The 22879-nt window shown below is 40.8% G+C and overlaps 1 protein-coding gene and 1 long non-coding RNA gene across 4 annotated transcripts in view; one reads left to right on the forward strand and one right to left on the reverse strand.

The window, feature by feature from the left end:
- The window catches only part of LOC105868261 (uncharacterized), an 11301-nt gene extending 3587 nt beyond the window's left edge, over window positions 1–7714 (reverse strand). Inside the window, exons 1-2 of one of the 3 annotated variants that reach the window (XR_012913513.1) lie at window positions 7622–7707; window positions 5566–6253 (exon numbers count right to left, since the gene is read on the reverse strand). This is a non-coding gene — a long non-coding RNA (uncharacterized LOC105868261). Of the gene's footprint in view, window positions 1–5565 lie in introns of all 3 variants that reach the window. The other 2 variants (XR_012913511.1, XR_012913512.1) reach the window with 2 other exon arrangements.
- Window positions 7715–7796: 82 nt separating this feature from the next.
- The window catches only part of DAGLB (diacylglycerol lipase beta), a 28994-nt gene continuing 13911 nt past the window's right edge, over window positions 7797–22879 (forward strand). The window contains exons 1-6 of the mRNA XM_075995280.1: window positions 7797–8019; window positions 10127–10278; window positions 17274–17445; window positions 18686–18944; window positions 20516–20638; window positions 21446–21573. Of these exons, the coding sequence (XP_075851395.1) occupies window positions 7925–8019; window positions 10127–10278; window positions 17274–17445; window positions 18686–18944; window positions 20516–20638; window positions 21446–21573 (929 nt within the window). The 5' untranslated portion in view covers window positions 7797–7924. The remainder of the gene's footprint in view (window positions 8020–10126; window positions 10279–17273; window positions 17446–18685; window positions 18945–20515; window positions 20639–21445; window positions 21574–22879) is intronic.

Consider the following 22879-nt stretch of genomic DNA (forward strand, 5'->3'; position numbering starts at 1 on the left):
AAAAAAAAAAAGGCATGATAAATTATTTACCTTTTCAAGAGCAATGCTTTGGTCTGGATCATTTGTTTTGGAAATACAAGTTCATTTTTTAAAAATAGATCTTTCTAAAAGATCTACAGAAGTCTTCCCTTATTCTCAGGGGATATGTTCTAAGACCCCCCAGTGGATGCCTTTTTTTATTAACATGAATAGTACCAAATCCTACATATACTATGTCTTCCGATACATACATATCTATGATAAAGTTTATAAATTAGGCAGAGTATGAGATTAACAACAATAATTATAACAACACATTATAATAAAAGTTGTGTCCCAAGTCGCTGCAAAGACTGAAAAAGAAGTGTACGTTTTCAAAATTAAAAAAAAGAAGGTATGTGAATTTCGTCTCTCAAAATATCTTATTGTACTTTACTCACCTATTTTTTGGACCATGGACAACTGAAACCATGAATAAGGGAGGACTACTGTATTTTAAAATAAATACTTTTAATAATAAAATTGGAAAACTTGTGTCTAAGGGAATGAATATGCTTTATGTGAAATGCCCACATGATGGAATATATTGTTTTCAAATAGGTCTCAATAGACCAATGGAATTATGCAGAAATGGCAGAATATATTTGCAGTGATTGAACTATCGAAAATTTACTTTAAAAAAAAGTGTATACTACCTGTTTCCCAAAAAACATCTTTTTAAATTAAGTAGTTGTGTAGGTTGTTGTCTGTAACATTAAGTTCGTAATATCTTTACTAACAAAAGCTTATGTAGAAATATTATGTTATTACTAAGCTGTACGAATCCTGTTTTTAAAAGAGAGTTATAACATTTAAGAATAAATATAGGGCCGGGCGCGGTGGCTCACGCCTGTAATCCTAGCACTCTGGGAGGCCGAGGCGGGCGGATTGCTCGAGGTCAGGAGTTCAAAACCAGCCTGAGCAAGACCCCGTCTCTACCAAAATATAGAAAGAAATTAATTGACCAACTAAAAATATATATACAAAAAAAAAAATTAGCCGGGCATGGTGGTGCATGCCTGTAGTCCCAGCTACTAGGGAGGCTGAGGCAGTAGGATCGCTGAGCCCAGGAGATTGAGGTTGCTGTGAGCCAGGCTGACGCCACGGCACTCACTCTAGCCTGGGCAAGAAAGTGAGACTCTGTCTCAAAAAAAAAAAAAAAAAAAAAGAATAAATATAATCACAGGCACAACCTATTAACATTTTTTTAATTTTTTTTTTTTTTTTGGGACAGAATCTCGCTTTGTTGCCCAGGCTAGAGTGCCATGGCGTCAGCCTAGCTCACAGCAACCTCAAACTCCTGGGCTCAAGCAATCCTACTGCCTCAGCCTCCCCAGTGGCTGGGACTATAGGCATGCGCCACCATGCCTGGCTAATTTTTTCTATATATATTAGTTGGCCAATTAATTTCTTTCTATTTTTTAGTAGAGACGGGATCTTGCTCTTGCTCTTGCTCAGGCTGGTTTCAAACTCCTGACCTTGAGCAATCTGCCCACCTCAGCCTCCCAGAGTGCTAGGATTATAGGCATGAGCCACTGTGCCCAGCCTATTAACTTCTGAATCAATGGTGGTTCAGAGTTTCAGTTGTACATTTGTATGACACACGTTCATATCATATGTTTGTGCATTTATAATTATAAAGATGGGCAAAGTTGAACAAGTATCATTTAAAAATAAACTTTATTTTCAAACATACATAAAAGTAGAGAGAATACTGAAATAACCTCCATTTGTTTTATCTCCCCTTCAAGTTTTGAGTAACTTAAAGAAAATCCTAGGTCAGGCATGGTGGCTCATGCCTCTAATCCTAGCACTCTGGGAGGCCGAGGCAGGTGGATTGTTCGAGGTCAGGAGTTCAAAACCAGCCTGAGCAAGAGCGAGACCCCGTCTCTACTATAAATAGAAAGAAATTAATTGGCCAACTAATATATATAGAAAAAATTAGCTGGGCATGCTAATTAGTGGTACATGCCTGCAGTCCCAGCTACTCAGGAGGCTGAGGCAGTAGGAGCGCTTGAGGCCAGGAGTTTGAGGTTGCTGTGAGCTAGGCTGACGCCATGTCACTCACTCTAGCCTGGGCAATAAAGCAAGATTCTGTCTCAAAAAAAAAAAAAAAAAAAAGGAAAATCCTAGATAACGTATCTCATCTGTAGATACTACAAAAGGTATTTCTAACTGACGAAGACTTATCACACCAATAACACCAATAGATAATATCATCTAATAGTCTCTGTTCAAATTTTCTGATTGTCTCGAAAACATCTTTTTAGGCAGGATGCAGTGGCTCATGCCTGTAAGCACTCTGGAAGGCTAGGGTGGGAGGATCACTTGAGCTCAGGAGTTGGAGACCAGCCTGAGCCTGCGCAAGAGTGAGACCCCCATCTCTACTAAAACTAGAAAAAATTTGCAGGGCATGGTGGTGTGCACCTGTAGTCCCAGCTACTTGAGAGGCTGAGGCAGGAGGATCACTTGAGCCCTGGAGCTTGAGGTTGCAGTGAGCTATGGTGATGCCACTGCACTCTAACAAGACTCTGTCTCAAAAAAATATTTTTGTCGTTTGTCCATTTGAATCAAGTCCAAACAAGGTCTGCAAATTGCAGATTGTCTCAATTTTTAAACCATATAACTAAAGGCTTAAAATTCACCAGCAACAGCCAAGTTTTGAGAATACAGTATGGTGCATGATGTGACATTTAGTAACTGGCTCTTCAAAAAACTAATACGTACATATATACATGCATTTATTATAATAAGTTTTACTGATATAAAGGATATTGTGTTGGAGATTCCCCAAACTACCCTCCAGTTTAGTGATTTATTAGCACTCACAGACTCAGAAAAGCTGTTATGGTTATAGTTTGTTACAGATTTGTTTGTTTAAATAGATTAAAATCAGCAAAAGAAAAAGGTGCACAGCACAATGTCCAGGAGAGACAAAGTACAAGCTTCCAGTTGTCTTCTCACAGTGGTGTCAAATAAACAATGCTTAATTCTCCTAGCAAAAATGTATGACAACATGCACAAAGTATTACCAGCCAGGGAAGCACACCCAAGCCTTGGTGTCCAGGGTTTTTATTGGGCATCAGTCATGTAGGCACAGAAAACTTGTGTGACTGATCTCACCTAGTCAGTCTCCAGTCCCCATACCCAGAGGTCAAACTGATACAGCATCTCCCAACGCTCTCACCATCAACTGCACTGCTAGCATCAACTATGTGATGCTGCCCAAGGCCCCAGGTATATAAATGCACTCTTACCAGGAAGAATATTCCAAGGGCTTAGGAGTTATCTCCTAGGAACAGGTCAAGGGCCAATCCTTTCTTTGGAAACTGCAGTGTTTAAACAACCCAGGCCCATTGTTTTAATCCTTTGCTGCATGTGTAGCATATAATTTACAAATAATATGTTATAATATTCTTTATTATAAATTACATATAGCCTATCAATTCTCACAGAATAGTTGATTTTTACCTGTATTTCACATCCATAGACACCTATGGTTGCAACTAATGAGTGAGTGTACTGCTCCACAGATGGCTGATATTTTCCTTTAAGGAATAAGAGGAAAGTGAAACAAGACATATGTCGGGACTTCACTCTTTTATCTGTGGTAAAGCAACTTCTTTGCTCAAACAGGTAATAGTTTTCAAATACTGGAAGATTATTTCCTCAACTCTTTGTACTACTCACAATATAATGGCTACCGGACATAACACCCTTTTAAGTTTAATCCACATTATTAACATTTTGTCCATTTCCTTAAGTCTGGAAAATCAACAACAAATCACATCCCCATTTGTAGTGTTCCAGCTACCAACATGACATTACTGAACACAAAGTTGGGAAGAGAAATGCAGTAGCACACCATTATATAGTATTTCCACCATATAGCTACTATAAATACAACCTCAAGAGCACAAACAATAGTAAAATGTGCTAAAACAATGAGGAAGTGATGAATTTTGAAGAATTTATAAACTGTGTCTTTTATATTTAATTATAAATTTATATAATTTTTTAAAAGTGGCTATATTTAATAACCAGAACACAGAATTCCTGAAAATTGAACAATCAACCCTAACCAGACAGGAAAGCCAGCTCTATGATGACTAGGGTCGGCCAGTCCCTAGTGGTTTCCTCATGTGAAAAATGGGGCTTCTAGCTGTCCCACTTCACAGAGGGCTGAAGGAAGCAAAGGAGACTGTACGTATACAACCATGCAGTCCAGTGTTGGGCACATGGTAAATGCACACTAAGGTCACTCCCACTATTATTTATATCCTGGCCTTCACTCTAAAGCAAATATTCACTTTGAATGAATTGTAAGCCATCACTTTTGTGGAGTGATTGTGTCTGCCATCAAATCCAGGAATGTGGTTCTAGTCTTAGCTGCCCCACCACTGTCCAGAAGTGAGAACCATCAAAATACATTTAAATGACTGGTTACGTGGACTGACTTCTGCAGGAGAGAAGGGGTTAATATTTATTAAGTGCCATCCACAAGGGTTTATACAGCTCTGGCCGAATCTTGGGGACTAGGAATGATTATCCTCTCCACTACAGATAAGGAAACTGCTTAGGAAACTTTTCTTCTCCAAACATAGTCTCATTGCATGCCAGGCACTGCTCTGAACACTCTACAAATATTAGCTACAAAATACTATTATTAGCCCCACTTAAAGATGAGGCATAGAGAGACTTTGCATGAGGAAACTGGTGAAGATGAAGTTGGAGCTGGGCCATTTGGGCCTTTAGTAGGATCTGAAGTTGGTTGGAATCCAGAACTCCACCTTGGGAAGATATTGACCTCAAGATATTGAGTACTTGAAATGTGGCTAGTGCAACTGAAGAACTGATTTTTAATTTTATCTGAAACTTAAATGAAGCAGTATAAAATAATATTCTCTGAAACACAAGTTTATTGTTTTGGTAGGACTACATTTTACTTTAACCACTGAAAAGTTAGCATCCAGAATGAGATATGCTGAAAGTGTAATACACATGCCGATTCCAAAGACTTGGGATGACAGAAAGAATGTAAATCTCCTTAGTGATTTTATCAATATACTGATTACATGTTGAAATGGTAATATTTTTGGATATACTAGTCTAAATGAAATATATTATTAAAACTAATTTTACCAATTTCTTTTTACTTTCTAAAATATGGCCAATAGAAAATATAAAACTTTATATGTGCCTCACATTATATTTCCACTGGACTACACTTTCCTAATTCTTTCTGCCTACCACCTCACTAAATTGTCTTCTTCAACCTTGAGTTCATCTTAATTTTTTCTAGTCAAGGATCCCTATTGCTAACTACACAAAAGCCAAATGTCATAAGGCTAGCTTCAATGGCCTTTATGCTGGCTGCTCCTCCTGGAATAATAACAGTATTAATAAGGGCTAACAGTTGAGTGCTTACTGCAGGGGAACAGCTCCACCATGGCACCCTGGTGACTCTGCACATTTCCACATAGGCCATGTAGGCAAGACTCAACCACAGTCTAATCCAAGTCTTGGCAGAATACCCTATAAGCTTACCTGGAAAACAAGAGATGTGCAGCTTCGTGAGAAGCTGCCGCAGGGCCACTTCTTGCGAGCAGAGCCTGTCACAAGGCAATTTCTCATGAGCCTCTCTGGGTCTGGTGAGGCAAGGGCCTGCCTTTCCAACTTGGCCCACTTAGGGTATAGCTGCAGGCTATCAAACTGCTTAGCTGTGCTATGGAACAGTCTCCTTCATGTTGTCTGTCATCTGGACCCTGTGTTTTCATGTTGTCTTATGGAACAAGTCATGTGGAACTGACACCATGTTGATCTTGCTTTTCCTGACTGCATAAATAATGAACTGTATCTATTTGGGCTTCTTGTCTCCTTACAAGCAGAATCTAGGGGCAGTGCAGCAGACCCACACAGGGGCAGCAGTTGCTGCTGGTTAGGAACTGCTGGATACTTACTGTGCTTCAGGGACTGTCGTGGCATGTTCCACACATTATCACATCTACTTTTTGGAACAATCCTATAAATGCTTATAATAGGTACTGTTAACTTAATACCCACTTTATAGATGAGGAAACAGGCTTAGCTGAGATGAAGTACCTTGCCCAAAGTCACACTGACTTTCCAAATCTTATCCCTCTTTGAGGCACCAGCTCAAGTCTCATCCCCAGAGTGTATTAAGGTTAGTTCATGAATTAATCATCTGGCTTCTTCTCAGCATTCAGCCCAAGCTCTGCAAACACAGCAGAAGCCTAATTAATACTCTGTTTGGTTAAGAGACAATCAGAACATATCAGAGAACCTATCAGAGGATCAGGAATGACAAAAATGCTCCCCTGTAGCTCACTGATGACAGGATAGTTGGAGGACCTCCTGTGCAAAGGGGCTTTGATTTTGAAAATTGGTGATGCTGCCTGTCAAGGACAGGCTAAAATTTGGTGTAAATGAAGTTTAAGTTGAAGAATGCAGTGTTGGGTATGCAGAAAAAAGCCCAGTATACCTCACCAGATGGGAGGTGTCCTCCATTTCCAGAATGTTCATCAAGCCTGATGAAATATCCTTATCTAAAAATACATTTGCCCACTGACCTTGCAATCTTGGGGTGGTTTTCTGGATTCCCTCTTCTCCATCCCAAGCCCTGCCATTACACTAACTTCCATCCTGCCCAGGGCCTCTTGATCCCTCCACTTTATCCTGACATGTGTTTAATGAGGTTATTCATTCATCATGTATTTAATAAGTGTCTATAATGTGCTATGTTATGTGCATTATGTGAACAAGGTGCCTACAGTCATGAAACTTACCCTCTGAAGGAGGGAGTAAGAGAGATAATAAACATATAATGTCAGGGAGTGACTAAGTGCAATAAAGAAAACTAAAGCAGGATAAGGAATAGGAACTGACCTGAGCTGTTTTAAGAAGGTGATTAGGGAAAGCCTCTTTGAGGCAGGGACACTTGAGCTGGCTTTAAAGTGAGAGAAAGATACAGAGATACCTGCAGGAGGAACATTCCTGACAGAGGAAACAGGGAATGTAAAAGTCTTGGAGCAAGAATGTCCTTAATGTATTTCAAGGGGGGAAAGGCGGCAGGCAGTAGGGTGATGGAAGGGGAGAGTACTAACCCTAACCCAGGGACCAGATAAACAATCACAAACTTGTGACGTGTGACTATCAGGGAACGGCCTCTGCGAGGGGTTGAAGTGTATTTTATGCACAAAGTGCAGCCTTGCATGGCCCTGGGCAGAGAACAGGCTGCGTGTTAATGTTCCACGTGGTCACACTGGCTGCTGTAGGGGCTAGGGCAGAATAAGGGAAGGGCAGTGCGGTGATAAGCCCAGGCAACAGATGAAGGTGGTTCAGAGCAGGGTGGGAAAGGGGGGGTACTGAGAAGTGGTCGGACCCTACCCTGCCAGGTGTGGGGTGGAGTTTCAGACCCAGAACACGAGGAGGGTCCTAACAAGGGACACCTTACAAGGGGGCACAGAAGGCAGCATCGTCACACGCTTGGAAGTCTCACAGACCTGATATGAGTCCCAGAGCCGCCATTAATAGCCGTGGGTCTCTAGGATAGCTAATTCCTCCGAGCCTTAAGAATCCTTACCTATAACATGGAAATATTACCAGAATGGAATTCAGACACCCACAGACCTGCGATAAAGTCAGCCAGCGGCTTCCGGGTCAGCGTATCTGCGCAGGCTCAGAAGGCTCTGGCAGCCGCGGCGGCGCCGGGCTCAGGGCGCGTGCGCCAGCCTCGGCCTCAGAACGAACATGCGCAGGACACCGCCCTCGCATAAGCCTGCGCGGAGCCGCGGTCAGTTTGGCGGCGGAGTCCTGAGGTCGCGGGGCTGACAGTGGCGACCGGCGCGCTGTGGCTGGCCTGAGGCCGGACGGCGGAACCTTCGCCATGCCCGGGATGGTGCTTTTCGGCCGGCGCTGGGCCATCGCCAGCGACGACTTGGTCTTCCCAGGGTTGTTCGAGCTGTTCGTGCGAGTGCTGTGGTAAGGACGGCCGGCTCTGAGGGCGGCTGGACCGCGCTGAGGAGGGAGCTGAGGGCAAGCTGTCTGTCCCCTGGCAAAAGTGGCCAGCTTCCTGAGCGCGGACGCCATCCAAGCGCCTGACGTGCATTCTCTTATCTGCCCCGAGGAGGCAGGTCCTGGTGCTGTCCCTTTTTTACGGATGGCAACTGAGGTCCAGAGAGGGTGGGTCGTTCCCGGGGTCACACAGCGGAAGCCCTGAAGTCTGCGCTGCAGGATACTAGCACCCCTCCGTGTGCAGCTCTGTGACCTGGCCCTGAGAGCCACGAGAACATTATTGCTGACCAAAAGCCATGGCTCGAGGTCTCCTTCCTCGAGCCAGGAGTAGCCACTTGCGTCATTCGGTCCCTCTTCATGGGAAAGCAAAGCACCTATATCATATCTGCAAAATAGAGAGAAAAAAATTGCCTTTCAGCGCCATTCATTCTTGAGCCTGTTGTGGCAGAATTTCATGAGAAGCAGACAGGCTCAACATATACGCTTTTTCCAAGTGTGGAGTCAGTGGGAGGGGGCATTGGTGCTTGCTGTCTGTTCCTAGAGGGTCTCAGCACCAAATAATATTGTTATGAAATAGTGGATTCTTGAGGGAAAGGAATATAAAAACATAAAATGTTTTGGGTTGCTTCTCCGAATTTTATAGTTTTCAGGGCCAGGTATTTCTTTTCTTTTCCTTTCTTTCTTTCTTTCCTTTCTTCCTTTCTTTCTTTCTTTTTTTTTTTTTTTTTTTTGAGACAAAGTCTCTTGCTCTGTTGCCCAGGCTAGAGTGCCGTGGGGTCAGCCTAGCTCACAGCAACCTCAAACTCCTGGGCTCGAGCAATCCTCCTGCCTCATCCTGCCTCCTGAGTAGCTGGGACTACAGGCACACACCACTCAGCCTGGCTAATTTTTAGTAGAGACGGGTCTCACTCTTGCTCAGGCTGGTCTTGAACTCCTGACCTCAAGCAATCGCCCTGCATGCAGCTCCCAGAGTGCTAGGATTACAGGCATGATACCATGCCCGGGTAGGGCCAGGTATTTCTGAGATCGTTTCCCCTTTATTATTTCTAGATACAAAGGCCTAATATCACAAAACTGACAAAAACATAGGGCTTGAATCCTTCATAGGGCACTCTTGCCAAGTGGTGTTCTGTCTTCTGCTGAAATACCTCTAATGACGGGTTGTTATTGCTTTGGGTTGCCTGGTGCTTTCACTGTTCTGCATTGAACTACAAGGTGTAGTTATGAGACCATAGTACTTCTTTCAAGTTTATCAGTGTTCACTGTGGAACATCTGTGCATAACTGGCTTCCCACCCTCTTGGTTTTGTATTACACACAGTGTAATACAATGTGTGTTTGTCAATCTCTTAATTCAAAGAAGTAAAAATTCTCTTGTTAATAATTTAGCAAACAAGCTCACGCCTGTAATCCTAGCACTCTGGGAGGCCGAGGCGGGAGGATCACTCGAGGTCAGGAGTTTGAAACCAGCCTGAGCAAGAGCGAGACCCCGTCTCTACTATAAATAGAAATAAATTAATTGGCTAGCTAAAAATATATAGAAAAAATTAGCTGGGCATGGTGGCGCATGCCTGTAGTCCCAGCTACTTGGGAGGCTGAGGCAGAAGGATCGCTTGAGCCCAGGAGTTGGAGGTTGCTGTGAGCTAGGCTGATGCCATGGCACTCTAGCCTGCGCAACAGAGTGAGACTCTGCCTCAAAAAATAAATAAATAAATCAAATAATTTAGCAAACATATTGTTTGTGGGTTTATCGGTTGTGTATTTCTGAGTCACAATGGAGATATTTTCCAGCAGCTCACATTATATTTGCTTGCTTATGGCCTTAAATGCCTCTCATGGATTACAGCAAACACAGGGTAAGAACTATGATGTAAGCATAGAAAGTATAAATCTCATAAAAAGGAAAAAAGCCATAGACTTTAGTTGACTTATTAGATCTTTTATTGATGAAAATTGTATTCCAAAGTGAACCTTGCCTTATTTTGGAAAATATTAACTGCTTTTATTTTTTTTATATCATGTTTTACAAAGCAGCTCTTTGGATTCCGTTTCTGACCCTCCCTCTTTCCCCACAGGTGGATTGGCATTCTGACTTTGTATCTCATGCACAGAGGGAAGTTGGACTGTGCTGGTGGGGCCCTGCTCAGCAGCTACTTGATTGTTCTCATTATCCTCCTGGCAGTTATTATATGTACTGTGTTAGCCATTGTGTATGTCAGCATGAAAGGTAAAAACTAGCCTTTTCTATTCAACACCTATTCTATTTTAAACAGCTTCATTGAAATATAATTTGCATACCCTACAAGTGATCCATTTAAAGTGTACAATTCAGTGGTTTTTAGCATAATCACAGAGGTGGGTAACCATCACCACAATCTTGTACTCATTAGCAGTCTCCTTATTTCCTCCCAACTCCCCTGGCCCTAGGCATCCAATAATTTTCTTTCTGCCTCTGTAGATTTGCCTATTCTAGACATAATATAAGTGGAACTACCCACTATGTGGCCCAGGCTAGGGTACAGTGGCATCATCATAACTCACTGCAACCTCAAACTCCTGGGCTTAAGTGATCCTCCTGTGTCAGCCTCCAGATTAACTGGGACTATAGGCATGGGGCACCATGCCTGGCTAATTTTTCTATTTTTTGTAGAGATGGGGTCTTACTCTTGCTCAGGCTAATCTTGAACTCCTGGCCTCAAGCAATCCTCCTGCCTCCATCTCCTAAAGTGCTGAGGCCTGAGCCACTGCACCCAGCCTGGTCTGGTCTGGCTTCTTAAATTTAGCATAGTGTTTTCAAGGTTCATCCATGTTGTAGCATGTATCAGTACTTCATTCGTTTTTATGACTAAATAATATTGCATTGAATCAATATGCCACCAATAATATAATTACCCATTTGTCAGTTTGTGGACATTTGGGTTGTCTCCACCTTTTGGCTATTATGAATAATGCTGCTACGAATATTTACATACATCTTTTTGTATAGACATTTGTTTTTATTTCTCTTAAGTATATACCTAGGAGTGGAATTGCTGGATCATGTGGTAACTCTATGTTTAACCTCTTGAGGAACTGCCAGACAGACTTCCAAACAGCTGTACCATTTTACATTCCCACCAGCAGTGTATAAGGGTTCTAATTTCTCAACATCCTTACCTACACTTGTTATTTTCTTTTTTTTCCAACACTTGTTATTATCTGACTTTTTTTTTTTTTTTTTTTTTTTTTTGAGACAGAGTCTCACTTGTTGCCCAGGCTAGAGTGAGTGCCATGGCGTCAGCCTAGCTCACAGCAACCTCAATCTCCTGGGCTCAAGCGATCCTCCTGCCTCAGCCTCCCGAGTAGCTGGGACTACAGGCATGCGCCACCATGCCCGGCTAATTTTTTCTATATATATTAGTTGGCCAATTCATTTCTTTCTATTTATAGTAGAGACGAGGTCTCGCTCTTGCTCAGGCTGGTTTCAAACTCCTGACCTTGAGCAATCCGCCCGTCTCGGCCTCCCAGAGAGCTAGGATTACAGGCGTGAGCCACCGCGCCCGGCCCTGACTTTTGATTAATAGCCATCCTAGTGAGTGTGAAGTGGTATCTCTCTTTTTTTTTTTTAATCTCTTGGTTTCAATTTGCATTTCCTTGGTGACTAGTGATGTTGAGCATCCTTTCATGTGTTTTTGGCCATTTGTATATCAGTAGACATTGAAATATCTGTTCAGATCCTTTGCCAATTTTAAACTAGATTATTTATCTTTTTATTTATGAGTTGTAAGAGTTATACCTATTCTTAATATTTTTTTTACATGTTACAATTTGCTGCAGACAATCATTTAACTGAGAATATCTCTAGAAATGTTTCAAACCTTCCCTATTTGATTGCTGTAATTCATAGGATGAGCTGAGCACTCTAGTAACTAATAAAGAAATACATTAGTAAATAAAAATCCATCACTCAGAGGCAGGGCTGTATGGCATGCCACCATGCACCTTGTTTTAGTGTTTTAACCCTGCTTGAATCAGGATGTAGGTGGCATCTTATCAGTTGGTAGATGATGATGATGATAAACTTGGAGGGCCTGGCGGTAATACAGTATGTGACAGGATCAAGATCATCTTAACAGTTTGGATTGAGGGATCGGAACGTAAAATAAATTCACTCACGGGAGAAATGTGGAGGGGAGAAATGTTAGTGGCAAAGTGTTTCATGAGAAAAAGACCTTAGGGTTTTGGATGACCAAGAAGAGTGGCATGTACCCACTCTCTGTTGTAGTATATGGAAAATAGAGTGCTGTGTATTTTAGTATGCCTGTAAAAACATAGATGCATGGGGTCTGGATTGAAGAACGTCCCAGTTCTGTGGTCTGTGTCAGCCCCCAAATGTGAGTTGTCATCAGTGCTGGATGCTGAAAGAAAGGAAGAAACAAGGTGTACAATGTGTCTTTAGCACTGTGAGGCTTCTTAACCAAGGTAAATTATTTAGACTGGTATCATTTTAGATGTGGCATTATCTAACTTTTTGCCCTTTTTCTTCCTGCCACATTCTGGTTAGGCCACTGAGTTTATAACTGTAATAGTAGGTTCAGATTGGAAGTAGTGAGTATAAACTTTTTTATTCCTTAAATATTTGTTTTTCTTCAGATATTTTTGGTGGTGTCAGGGCACAGTCACATTCCTGTGATGGATGCTCATATTCACTCAGTTCCCTCCTCCTAGATACTTGCTTGATGTCTGTGTCATCACACACTGCTTGTTGTCAGAGCTCAGAAATGGCCTACAGGTTGTCCCAGGTGTTGTGAGTTGCCTATCTCAAGCCTCCTCCAAATAGAATCCAGTTTTTTCAGTATATCCCCCCATCCCACTCCCTATCCCCTATGTACCAAGTATGTGTCAGAGATGCAGGGCCTAGGCCCAGCTCAGGAATGAACTTGTGTCAGTGATTGGTTCAAGAATGAACATGAGACCCGATTTGGGCCAGTGAAAGGGAGAGTTTACTGGAAGATTCTGGGAAAGTGCTTCCTTGCTCCTCTAGGAAAGATCCAAAATCCACATACCAGTCTCCTGGGTGATTCTGTGTCTCCACTCACAGCACACGATGGGCTGAACAGAGGAGAGAGCTGTGGGAAGCATAGGGAGACAGAGCCAGAGTTCTGAGTCTGGGCAGCCTGGGCACCATCCTGCCTCTGCACTTCCAGGCCCTTGAGTCAGTACAGTTTCTTCCTGCTTTTTATTTTATTTTATTTTATTTTATTTTTTTGAGACAGAGTCTTACTCTGTTGCCCTGGCTAGAGTGCCATGGCATCAGCAACCTCAAATTCCTGGGCTCAATCAATCCTTCTGCCTCAGCCTGCCTCCTAAGTAGCTGGGACTACAGGCATGTGCCACCGTGCCCAGCTAATTTTTTTTTTCTATATATTTTTAGTTATCCAGCTCATTTCTTTCTATTTTTAGTAGAGACGGGGTCTCGCTCTTGCTCAGGCTGGTCTTGAACTCCCACTTTGCCCTCCCAGAGTGCTAGAATTACAGGCGAGAGCCACTGCACCTGGCCCCTTCCTGCTTTTAAGCCAGTTTGAGTTGAATTTTCTGTTCCTTGTGGCTAGAGATATCCTAACCAAACTGAAAACAATATTTTATAAAAGCATGTTAGTTAGTTGCCAGTTGTTACAAATAATTAACAACATATGCCTTATTTAAAATATTGTGTAAATCTTATGAAGAATACCATAAATAAAGGTTAAAAAAAAAGACTAGCAGGAAAAAATGTTTATGACAGATGAGCCAAAGAGGTAATCCCCATAGTATATAAGGACTTCTACAGTTAAAAAAGAATAAAAGCCAGTAGTCAGTAGAAAAATGGGTAAAGAACATGAACAGTAAAGGAAATAATAAGTGATTTTAAACTATGTAATTTAAGTATGTACTTAATATCAAGTACATATTTTAAATATTAATTATTATTAATATTAATTAAACATTAACTAATTGAGTATGTACTTAATTAATATTAAGTACATGTTTTAAATATGTAATATTAATATTACATATGTAATATAAATTTATGTAATATTTTAAAATGTGTAATATTAATATATAATGTTAAATATGTAATATTTTTAAATAATGTAATATTAAGCCTCAATCACAATAAAAATTCACTTAGATAGTATACTGAGTTGGTGAGTCTGTGCAGAAACAGGCAGCTCATTTTGTTGGTGGAAATATAAATTGGTTGAGGCCAATTGATGGCTCTCTGTATGTATCAATTTTTTTCTATATGTTTGTACTTGTGCAAAGAAATACTTGTAGGGATCTTCATTGCAGTGTTGTTTGTAGGAACAAAAGATCAAAACAGGCCGGGCGTGGTGGCTCACGCCTGTAATCCTAGCACTCTGGGAAGCCGAGGCGGGTGGATTGCTCGAGGTCAGGAGTTCGAAACCAGCCTGAGCAAGAGCGAGACCCCATCTCTACTATAAATAGAAAGAAATTAATTGGCCAACTAATATATATAGAAAAAATTAGCCAGGCATGGTGGCACATGCCTGTAGTCCCAGCTACTCGGGAGGCTGAGGCAGAAGGATTGCTTGAGCCCAGGAGTTTGAGGTTGCTGTGAGCCAGGCTGATGCCATGGCACTCACTCTAGCCTGGGCAACAAATCGAGACTCTGTCTCAAAAAAAAAAAAAAGGTCAGAGCAAACTAAATGCCTGTCAGTAGGCCAACTGCTTAGGTAAACTGTAGTTTATTTCTATGATGGTCTACTCTATACATGTTAAAAATGAGAAAATGCCTTGTGAACATTGGAATGATTTCTAATATGCTAAGGCACAGGACATTCTATGTTATTTGCTGCTTTTTTCTAAAGGATATATACATCTTGTTTATGCACAGACTCTCTGGGAGGATGTACAGGTCACTGGTTTATTTCTAGGGACAGTAACTGAAGGACTGGGACTTCCAGGTGGGAGGAAGGCTTAAAATTTATTTTATACCTACTTGAACTGTTTGGACTTTTTACCCTTAGGTGCATTACCTGCACAAAATCAATGAGTTTTTTACAAATTGCAAATTTTAGGTATATTTTTAAGTTACTAACACATTGGTTAATTTTATTCTTGATAGATGGATAACTTCTGTTGCCTCTTTTATTTCATAAGTTAAGTCCCAATAATCTGTCACTTGAGCTGAAAGACAATGTTTATTTAGCTTTTGGTTGATAGTCCTCTCTGCAACAAACATCACAAGTTGTAGAGGGAACATTTGGGACAAATAGATTTCAGTCATCTTTATTCAAAAGATTGATCCTCTTTTTCCTAGTCATAAATATACATAACTTAGTTGGGAAAAATCTTGATACTGTGGTATTTTCTATTATTGATTTGAAAACCTCTGAAAGAGGTTGATGAAATCCTGCTGTTGCTACCATGTGGTAGGTTTAATTAGGGACAGTTCATCCTCATGATGACCACATTTTGATAGAACACCCTTGACATACAAAGTCTGCCATTTGCCATGTTTGGCTTTGATTATGGGATGTCTCCTTGCATTTCCTCTGCATTTGTATCTCAAGAGCTCATTTCTAATCTCATGCCAGAGAAGACTGCTGTAGTGTTGCTATAGGTGTTGAATCTAACAGTTCTGTGATACAGGCCTTCTTTTTCTTGCTCTTACATAAGTGGCTATACCTGGTGAAGGATGATAGGGCTGTTTAACCAAGACTTGCTGAGGACATTCAGGAATGAATGCTGCATTCAGGAATGCAGCTGTGCTCTTTGGTTGTGGGCCCGTTTGCATCGTGAGGCTGACTACAGCAGTCAGGTCCATGCCAGTATCCCTTTATCTTGAGAAGAAAATAAATATGTAAATAAAATAAAAATTGGTTTTCTAGGCAGGTATAACTATGTAAAGGAGACCTTTTCAGTATCTTATTTCTTTTCTGGAACCTTAATCAGAACAACTCCATGTCTTGTTTCCTTGTCTATGTATTTATTTCATTAATGTAGTATCAGTAGTTGTCCTCACTGTTGGAGTTTCAAGTCTAGGTGCTGCTGACATTACAGTATATCTTTAATTAGAATCCCAACCTCCAGGAAGTGGTGCCTATGCAGATATTGTTTCCTGTTTTTCTTGGGTGATTGGCCATTATTATATAATAACAAGATCCAAATATAGGACTAATTTTTTTTTAATCTTAGATACCAGCACCCTTTGCCCCTCAGAGACAGAGTACTGTTATAATTAATTACCTCATAAAATTTTGTCTTTGTGCCAGAAATGAAGCCTGATAGTGCCTAATATTTTATAATGTTACTCTATGTAAGTCATTCTAACAGAAGATAATTTTGGGAATTTAAAAGCTGTTTTCTTACCAAATCATACTTTAGAGCTTAGATTTTTTTTGGTCGTTGTTTTTGTTTTAATCATGTGGCATTTTATGTTACTTAGTGTTTATTACAACTTTTCTCCAAGGGGAGAGAGTTGATGTTTACATTAAGAATTAAAGAACACAGGCATGTATTCATACTTGGATTTGTTTTACAAATAACACTAAAAATATCATTTCTAAATGTTAGGCTTCTTCAAGTGCTCTTGCATAACAGAATTGTTCACTTCCCAAAAATGAAGACCATGGGGGGCGAAGAGCCCAGGTCATAAAGACCTGGATTATATTTTAGAAAATAGCTATTAAGTTCTCTGAGCCTAAGTTTCCTCATTTATAAAATGGGATAATGACTAACCCACAGTCATTGTGAGGATTAAAGAATAATGATCATGAAGTGTTTTAGGATGGCATGTAGAACAATATAGGTTTAAGACAGACATGGAGCTTATTTTCCTGGCTGTTATAACTTGGGTGACCATATATCCCTGTGTGCCTGAGATAATTCTGTTTCATGCCTATTGTCCCAGCATAATTATTAATAGCACCACTTTTTGTTCTCAAAGGTATCCCAATTTGGGTAATGATTATATAGTTACCCTAGTTAGAACCCAGGAGTGTTTTTTAATCTCTGGTAGATCAAAGAAATAAATCTGAGGTTTTTTGTCATGTTTCTATCCTTACTTTGTCACCTGCTCTCAAACTTAGGCATTGTTTACCAATTACAAGTAGAACAAGTCAATTGGTGGGTGGGTATACAGTACAAATCTATGCTCTAATAGCTGTATTTTTGTACAAAGGAAGTTCTTATCTCTGAGGAAGCAAATGAGCAGTCTGAATATTTTCTGCATTTCAGGAACCATTTGTAACCCTGGACCTCGGAAGTCTATGACTAAGCTGCTTTACATCCGCCTGGCGCTCTTTTTGCCAGAGATGGTCTGGGCTTCTCTGGGGGCTGCCTGGATAGCAGACAGTATTCAGTGCGACAAGATCATTGTGAATGGCATCATTGCAACCGTCATTGTCAGGTGAGATCTTCCTCCTTCTCTTACCATTTAAATGCATTTGAGGCCAGGCTCGGTGGCTCACGCCTGTAATCCTAGCACTCTGGGAGGCTGAGGCGGGAGGATTGCTTGAGGTCAGGAGTTCGAAACCAGCCTGAGCAAGAGCGAGACCCTATCTCTATTAAAAAATAGAAACAAATTAATTGGCCAACTAAAAATATATAGAAATATTAGCTGGGCATGGTGGCATATGCCTGTAGTCTCAGCTATTGGGAGGCTGAGGCAGAAGGATTGCTTTTGCCCAGGCGTTTGAGGTTGCTGTGAGGTAGGCTGATGCCTCAGAACTCTAGCGCGGGCAACAGAGTGAGACTCTGTCTCAAAAAAAGAAAAAATAAATAAATGCATTTGAGATGTTTGTCAACAAACCTTTCTGGCTAACACAACAGATAGCCCAGTGTCATGTGGGCTTCCTAAAAAAGTTAGAAATTGGACCCTCTCTGAGTAACTCATGAAATTTAGAGACCCTTGTTTACATGAGAAATAACTCATCTTTCATTATGCATTTATTGTAGTTTTTTTTCTTACTGGTTCTTACTTTTCTCATTCCCTCCCTTCCCTTATAAGAAGGAAGAAAACCGAAGACCAAAACAAGGGCAAAAACTAAAACTGAAGGTATGAGAAGAGATATAGTGTCAGGAATTGCTACAGGGAATAATATTGTAGAATGATAAAGGTATCACATGCTCTAGGCTAAAAATCTTAGAGATGATTGGCTGCAGAGTCTGTTCACAGAGGTGCATCTTCCCAATGTGTTCATGAACCCATGTCTTGCACACCGTGGGCAGTGTAGAAATGTATAAGCATATGAACAAAAGACCTGTCAGAATATCCTGCGATATGGAAATTCTTTTGGCTTTACCAAGAAGAACACTGATACTTTGAGGAATAAAGGCCTGGGTCATGGTCAGGGTCTGTGGAGAACAAGTTCTAGCTGCTTCTGTGCCCAGCAGACAGCTGTGTGCTCCTTTTCTGGTCTTTACTTTTAGGGCTCTGATCTTTGTGGGTCCTGAGTTGGCTATAGGTTCATAAGGAACTTTCTAGAAGAAATGAGTTGCTCACCTCAGCCTTCTGAGAGATCCTCATCTTCCTTGGTAACTGGACCCTCAGTTGTAGAGATGCAGAAACAGCCCAAAAGAGGGAGCCTTTGGCCCTGCAGCTGGAGGGGGCCCACAGTCATCGAGCCTTTCCTGTCTCTGTTTTGCAGCTGGATCATCATCGCCGCCACTGTGGTTACCATTATCATTGTCTTTGACCCACTGGGGGGGAAAATGGCTTCATATTCCTGTGCTGGTCCCAGTCACCTGGATAGTCATGATTCAAGCCAGTTATTTAATGGCCTCAAGACAGCAGCTACAAGCGTGTGGGAAACCAGAATGAAGTTCTTGTGCTGTTGCATTGGGAAAGACGACCATACTCGAGTTGCTTTTTCGAGTACGGCAGAGCTTTTCTCAACCTACTTTTCAGTAAGCTGAAGGGGTCTGGTTTGGTCTTTTTCTTCTGTTTAAATGCTTCTTATGTGAAGATGAGTACTTTGCATTTTGAGCCAATTCCCCTGTTCTGTTTTAGCTTTTGAGAACCTGGAATCTTGGGGTGTGTGGGGATGAAGGGAGATGATCTGTTGGAGTGAGAACTCAAGGGAGCAGTTAACCTGTGAGGGCTGTTTGTTTTCAGAACCTGCCTCTCTGGTCGGATACATCTTTGTATTGATGCCTATTCATATACTGCTGAGATTTTGAATTAGTTTTTAAGGAACTAAATAATGGAACCTGTATATTTTGGGAATAATTTTCCAGTTATCTTTTTATATATCATCTACCCAGCTAGTACTCACCAGATACCAAGTACAGGCAGTGTCATGCATTGAAGGTAGTATCAGATAGTGATTTCTTACTACTTTATGTCATGACGGAAATGATTATCCTACTTTTTTATATGGTTTATTTTACAAGAAAGATTATTCTACTTTTGAAGAAAAACTTGAATAGATTATTGCAGAGCAGAAGGGTATCATCCTTCTAGAGCAATTTCTTTGGTGATTTGGAACTATTTGTTTTTCTTTCACATCCAGAGTGTGATTTTGTCTTTTCATATGATGTTCTCTGATAAGCTGCTGTTATGCTCAGCACTGAGACCAAGAAAAGGAGGAAGAGTTCTCTTGACATCCTACACACCTGCCAGTCTCTTTCTCATATCTGTGTGGTGTCCAGCTTTGCACTATTCAGGGCTGGTCCCATAGCCTAATGCCAGCCCATAGCAGCAGCCTCCACATAGGCACTAGAGAAGTGTGTCCCCTCAATAATTTAAAGGAGTGGTTTCCACCTAGTCTTAAGATATTTGGAAGAAGGAGGGAGAGAAGCTGGTTGTTTTTAGGGGCTATCTTAATCTACATCATAAGCAGGACTGATGGCTCAGAGGCCAAGTGGCCAGAACATTGTCCTTTCTCATGAGCTGGAAGTACCTGAAGGCAGTTGAGGATTCCTGACTCCTTTATATCTATTCTGAAGAAAAAAGGTATGGTCAGGCTTAGGAAGACTCACTCTCTGTTGCTTTACTAGCTTAGGGTTCTTTTTGAGCCTTGCTATACCCATAAGTTCCATCTCATAAATCTCTACCATAGAGTATGTTTCAGCATAACCTTCACAGCATCTTAAGAAATGTATACACTTGGGTATACACTTGGGCTAAAATTGTGTATTACCACAAAGAGAGAATTTATTCATTTATTCCCCCACTTTAGGAAAGATTCGAAGTAGATTAAAAATAGATGAGTCACTTGACATGAAATTTTAAAATGGAGATCAACAAAATTTTTTATATTCTCTCTAATTTGTCTGGGGGCAGGATGTGAAAAATACTAAGCTCACATATAGAAGGAGTCCTGTAAGAAAATTCTCTTTAAAATATCTTTGTACATATAAGTGTATCTATGTGTTGTGAATACGTGTGCCTGTGAACTATATAAAACTGAATGTTAGGGAATTCATGGGCAGTTCCTGCTGGGTTTTATGACAGGCCATTGTGGTTTCCCACCCAGGACACAGATCTGGTACCCAGTGACATCGCAGCGGGTCTTGCCCTTCTCCATCAGCAACAGGACAATATCGGGAGTAACCGGGAACCTGACGAGGTGATCAGCCACTCCCCAGGGCCCTCCCAGGTAAGCTTGTGTTCCTATCGGATTGTACAGTTTTGACATTTATTTTACACCTCTTTGTAGATCTTCAAAAATATACAGCTAGCCAACAGCAATTTCAATAGTAATTGGGTTGGAATCTGATTTGTGGCTTCTGATGGTTGTAATTTATTACCTGTCAGGTGAGGCTTCTCCTCATCACCTGGCATTCAGGTAGTAGGAGCCCATTCCTGGCCAGTTCACCGTCCGTTGTATTCTTAAAGCCTTCTGGTTTTAGGTAATTCACTGTTGGATTCTACATATCAGACAAATTCCTTCTGGAATGGGACCTGTGATTCTCCTCTGGCATGTTTGCTTTCTTCTCTTGGCTTACAGAGCAGAAATAGTTCAGCTTTGCTTAATGATAGTTTTCCTGCCACAGATTTTTATGCTTTGGAAAGGGAAAATTGCACATAGCCTATATGTATTTCTCTGCCCCTTGTTAAAGCACTCAGTTCTTGGCAGCTTGTGTTGCAGTGGCGTGGAAATCTGCTAGTCTGATGGCATCTAGGCAGGAAGCACTAGTTCATTTCAGTAGGAGTCAGAAAAGTCATTAGGGTTGTTTTGCTGTTAACTCCCACTGTACTTGCTGCATTCCTATAAGTTGAGGAGTCCATTTCAGTCGGTATTTAAGGACCAGTCTTCCCTTTGTATGTTCTCTGAGAGTTTTCTATTCCATGAGGAGGGAGCAGGATGAATCAGGAGTTTGATTTCAGATTTAAGATCTTAGTGTGTTGATCCTTTACATAATGAGTTCCCTTAAATAAAAATCTTTTTTTTCTCCTCTTCCAGGAAGCCGATTTGGATGCAGAATTAGAAAATTGTCATCATTATATGCAGTTTGCAGCAGCTGCCTATGGGTGGCCACTCTATATTTATAGAAACCCATTTACAGGGCTGTGCAGGATTGGTGGTGACTGGTAGGTTGGCATGGTCTGAGGCCTCCTGATTTCCCTTTTAAAAAACCTTTCTATTTTGAGATATTTCAAAAACTTGCAAGAATAGTACAAAGAACTCCCATATATCCTTTATCTGGAGTCACCAGTTGTGACTCATTTTGTCACATGTGCTATCTCTCATTCTCCTCCTCCCTCCCTCCCTCCCTCTCTCTCTCTTTATATATATATATATATATATATACACATACATACACACACACATATTTTTTATACATATTTTCCTCCTGAACCATTTTAGATTTAGATTTAGTTGTAGACACCGTGACCCCTTATCTCTATTTACTCTATTTACTCTATTTACTTTATTACTTTAGAATTTCCTAAGAACAAGGGCATTATTTTACATAACTACCTTAAAATTATAAAATGTAGGATATTTATCATTAACCATTAGCTAATTTACAACTTGCATTCACGTTTTTCTAATTATCCCTTTTTTAGCAATTTTTCCTCCAATCCAAGATGACACATTGCATTTAGTTGTCATGTCTCCTTAGTCTCCTTTAGTTTGCAACAGTTCCTCAGCCGTCAGTCATGATACTGACATTTTGGAGAGGACAGTGCAGGTATTTTGTAGACTGGCCTTCAATTTGCATTTGTGTGATGTTTTCCTTGTGATCAGATTCAGGTTTTGAATTTTTGGCAGGAATGCTCCATGAGGAACTCTGTGACCTTGTTAGTACATCATATCAGGAGATACATGTCGCCAGGTTGTCCTATCTCCGTGATGTTAACATTGATTGCTTGGCTGAGGTGGTGACTGCCAGGTTTTGCCGCAGCAGTCATCTTTGGGGAGATAGTTTGAGACCATTTAAATATCCTGTTACCCTCCAGACTTTACCTGGTACTTTTAGTATCCATTGGTTCTTGTCTGAATCATTTATTACTAGGATGATTACAAAATTGTGATTTTCTAAATTCACCATTTCTTCTACATTAGTTATCATTCTATAATAAAGAAGAGCCTTTTCTTCCCTACAGTTTATTATCAATATAGATTTATAGGTTCTTAACATTATCCAATGGATTATAATTACTGTTCATTTTGTAGTATGTGTGTTTATTTGATGTTCAAAATGTCCCAGATTTGGTCCTGTAGACTGGCTTCTGTGTCCTTTTGATATGATCCCATCATGTTTGAGCACTTCCTGATTTTCTGACATAAGTTGTTGCAGATTCATCTTGTGCTTTCCCTGGAATTGGTTCTCCTGGGCATCCTCTTCTTTCAGTGTGGACAGTGGTATTTAGAAATCAATATATAAGTGCT

The sequence above is a fragment of the Microcebus murinus genome, chromosome 19, assembly GCF_040939455.1.
Source record: "Microcebus murinus isolate Inina chromosome 19, M.murinus_Inina_mat1.0, whole genome shotgun sequence".
Classification (NCBI taxonomy): Eukaryota; Metazoa; Chordata; class Mammalia; order Primates; family Cheirogaleidae; genus Microcebus; species Microcebus murinus.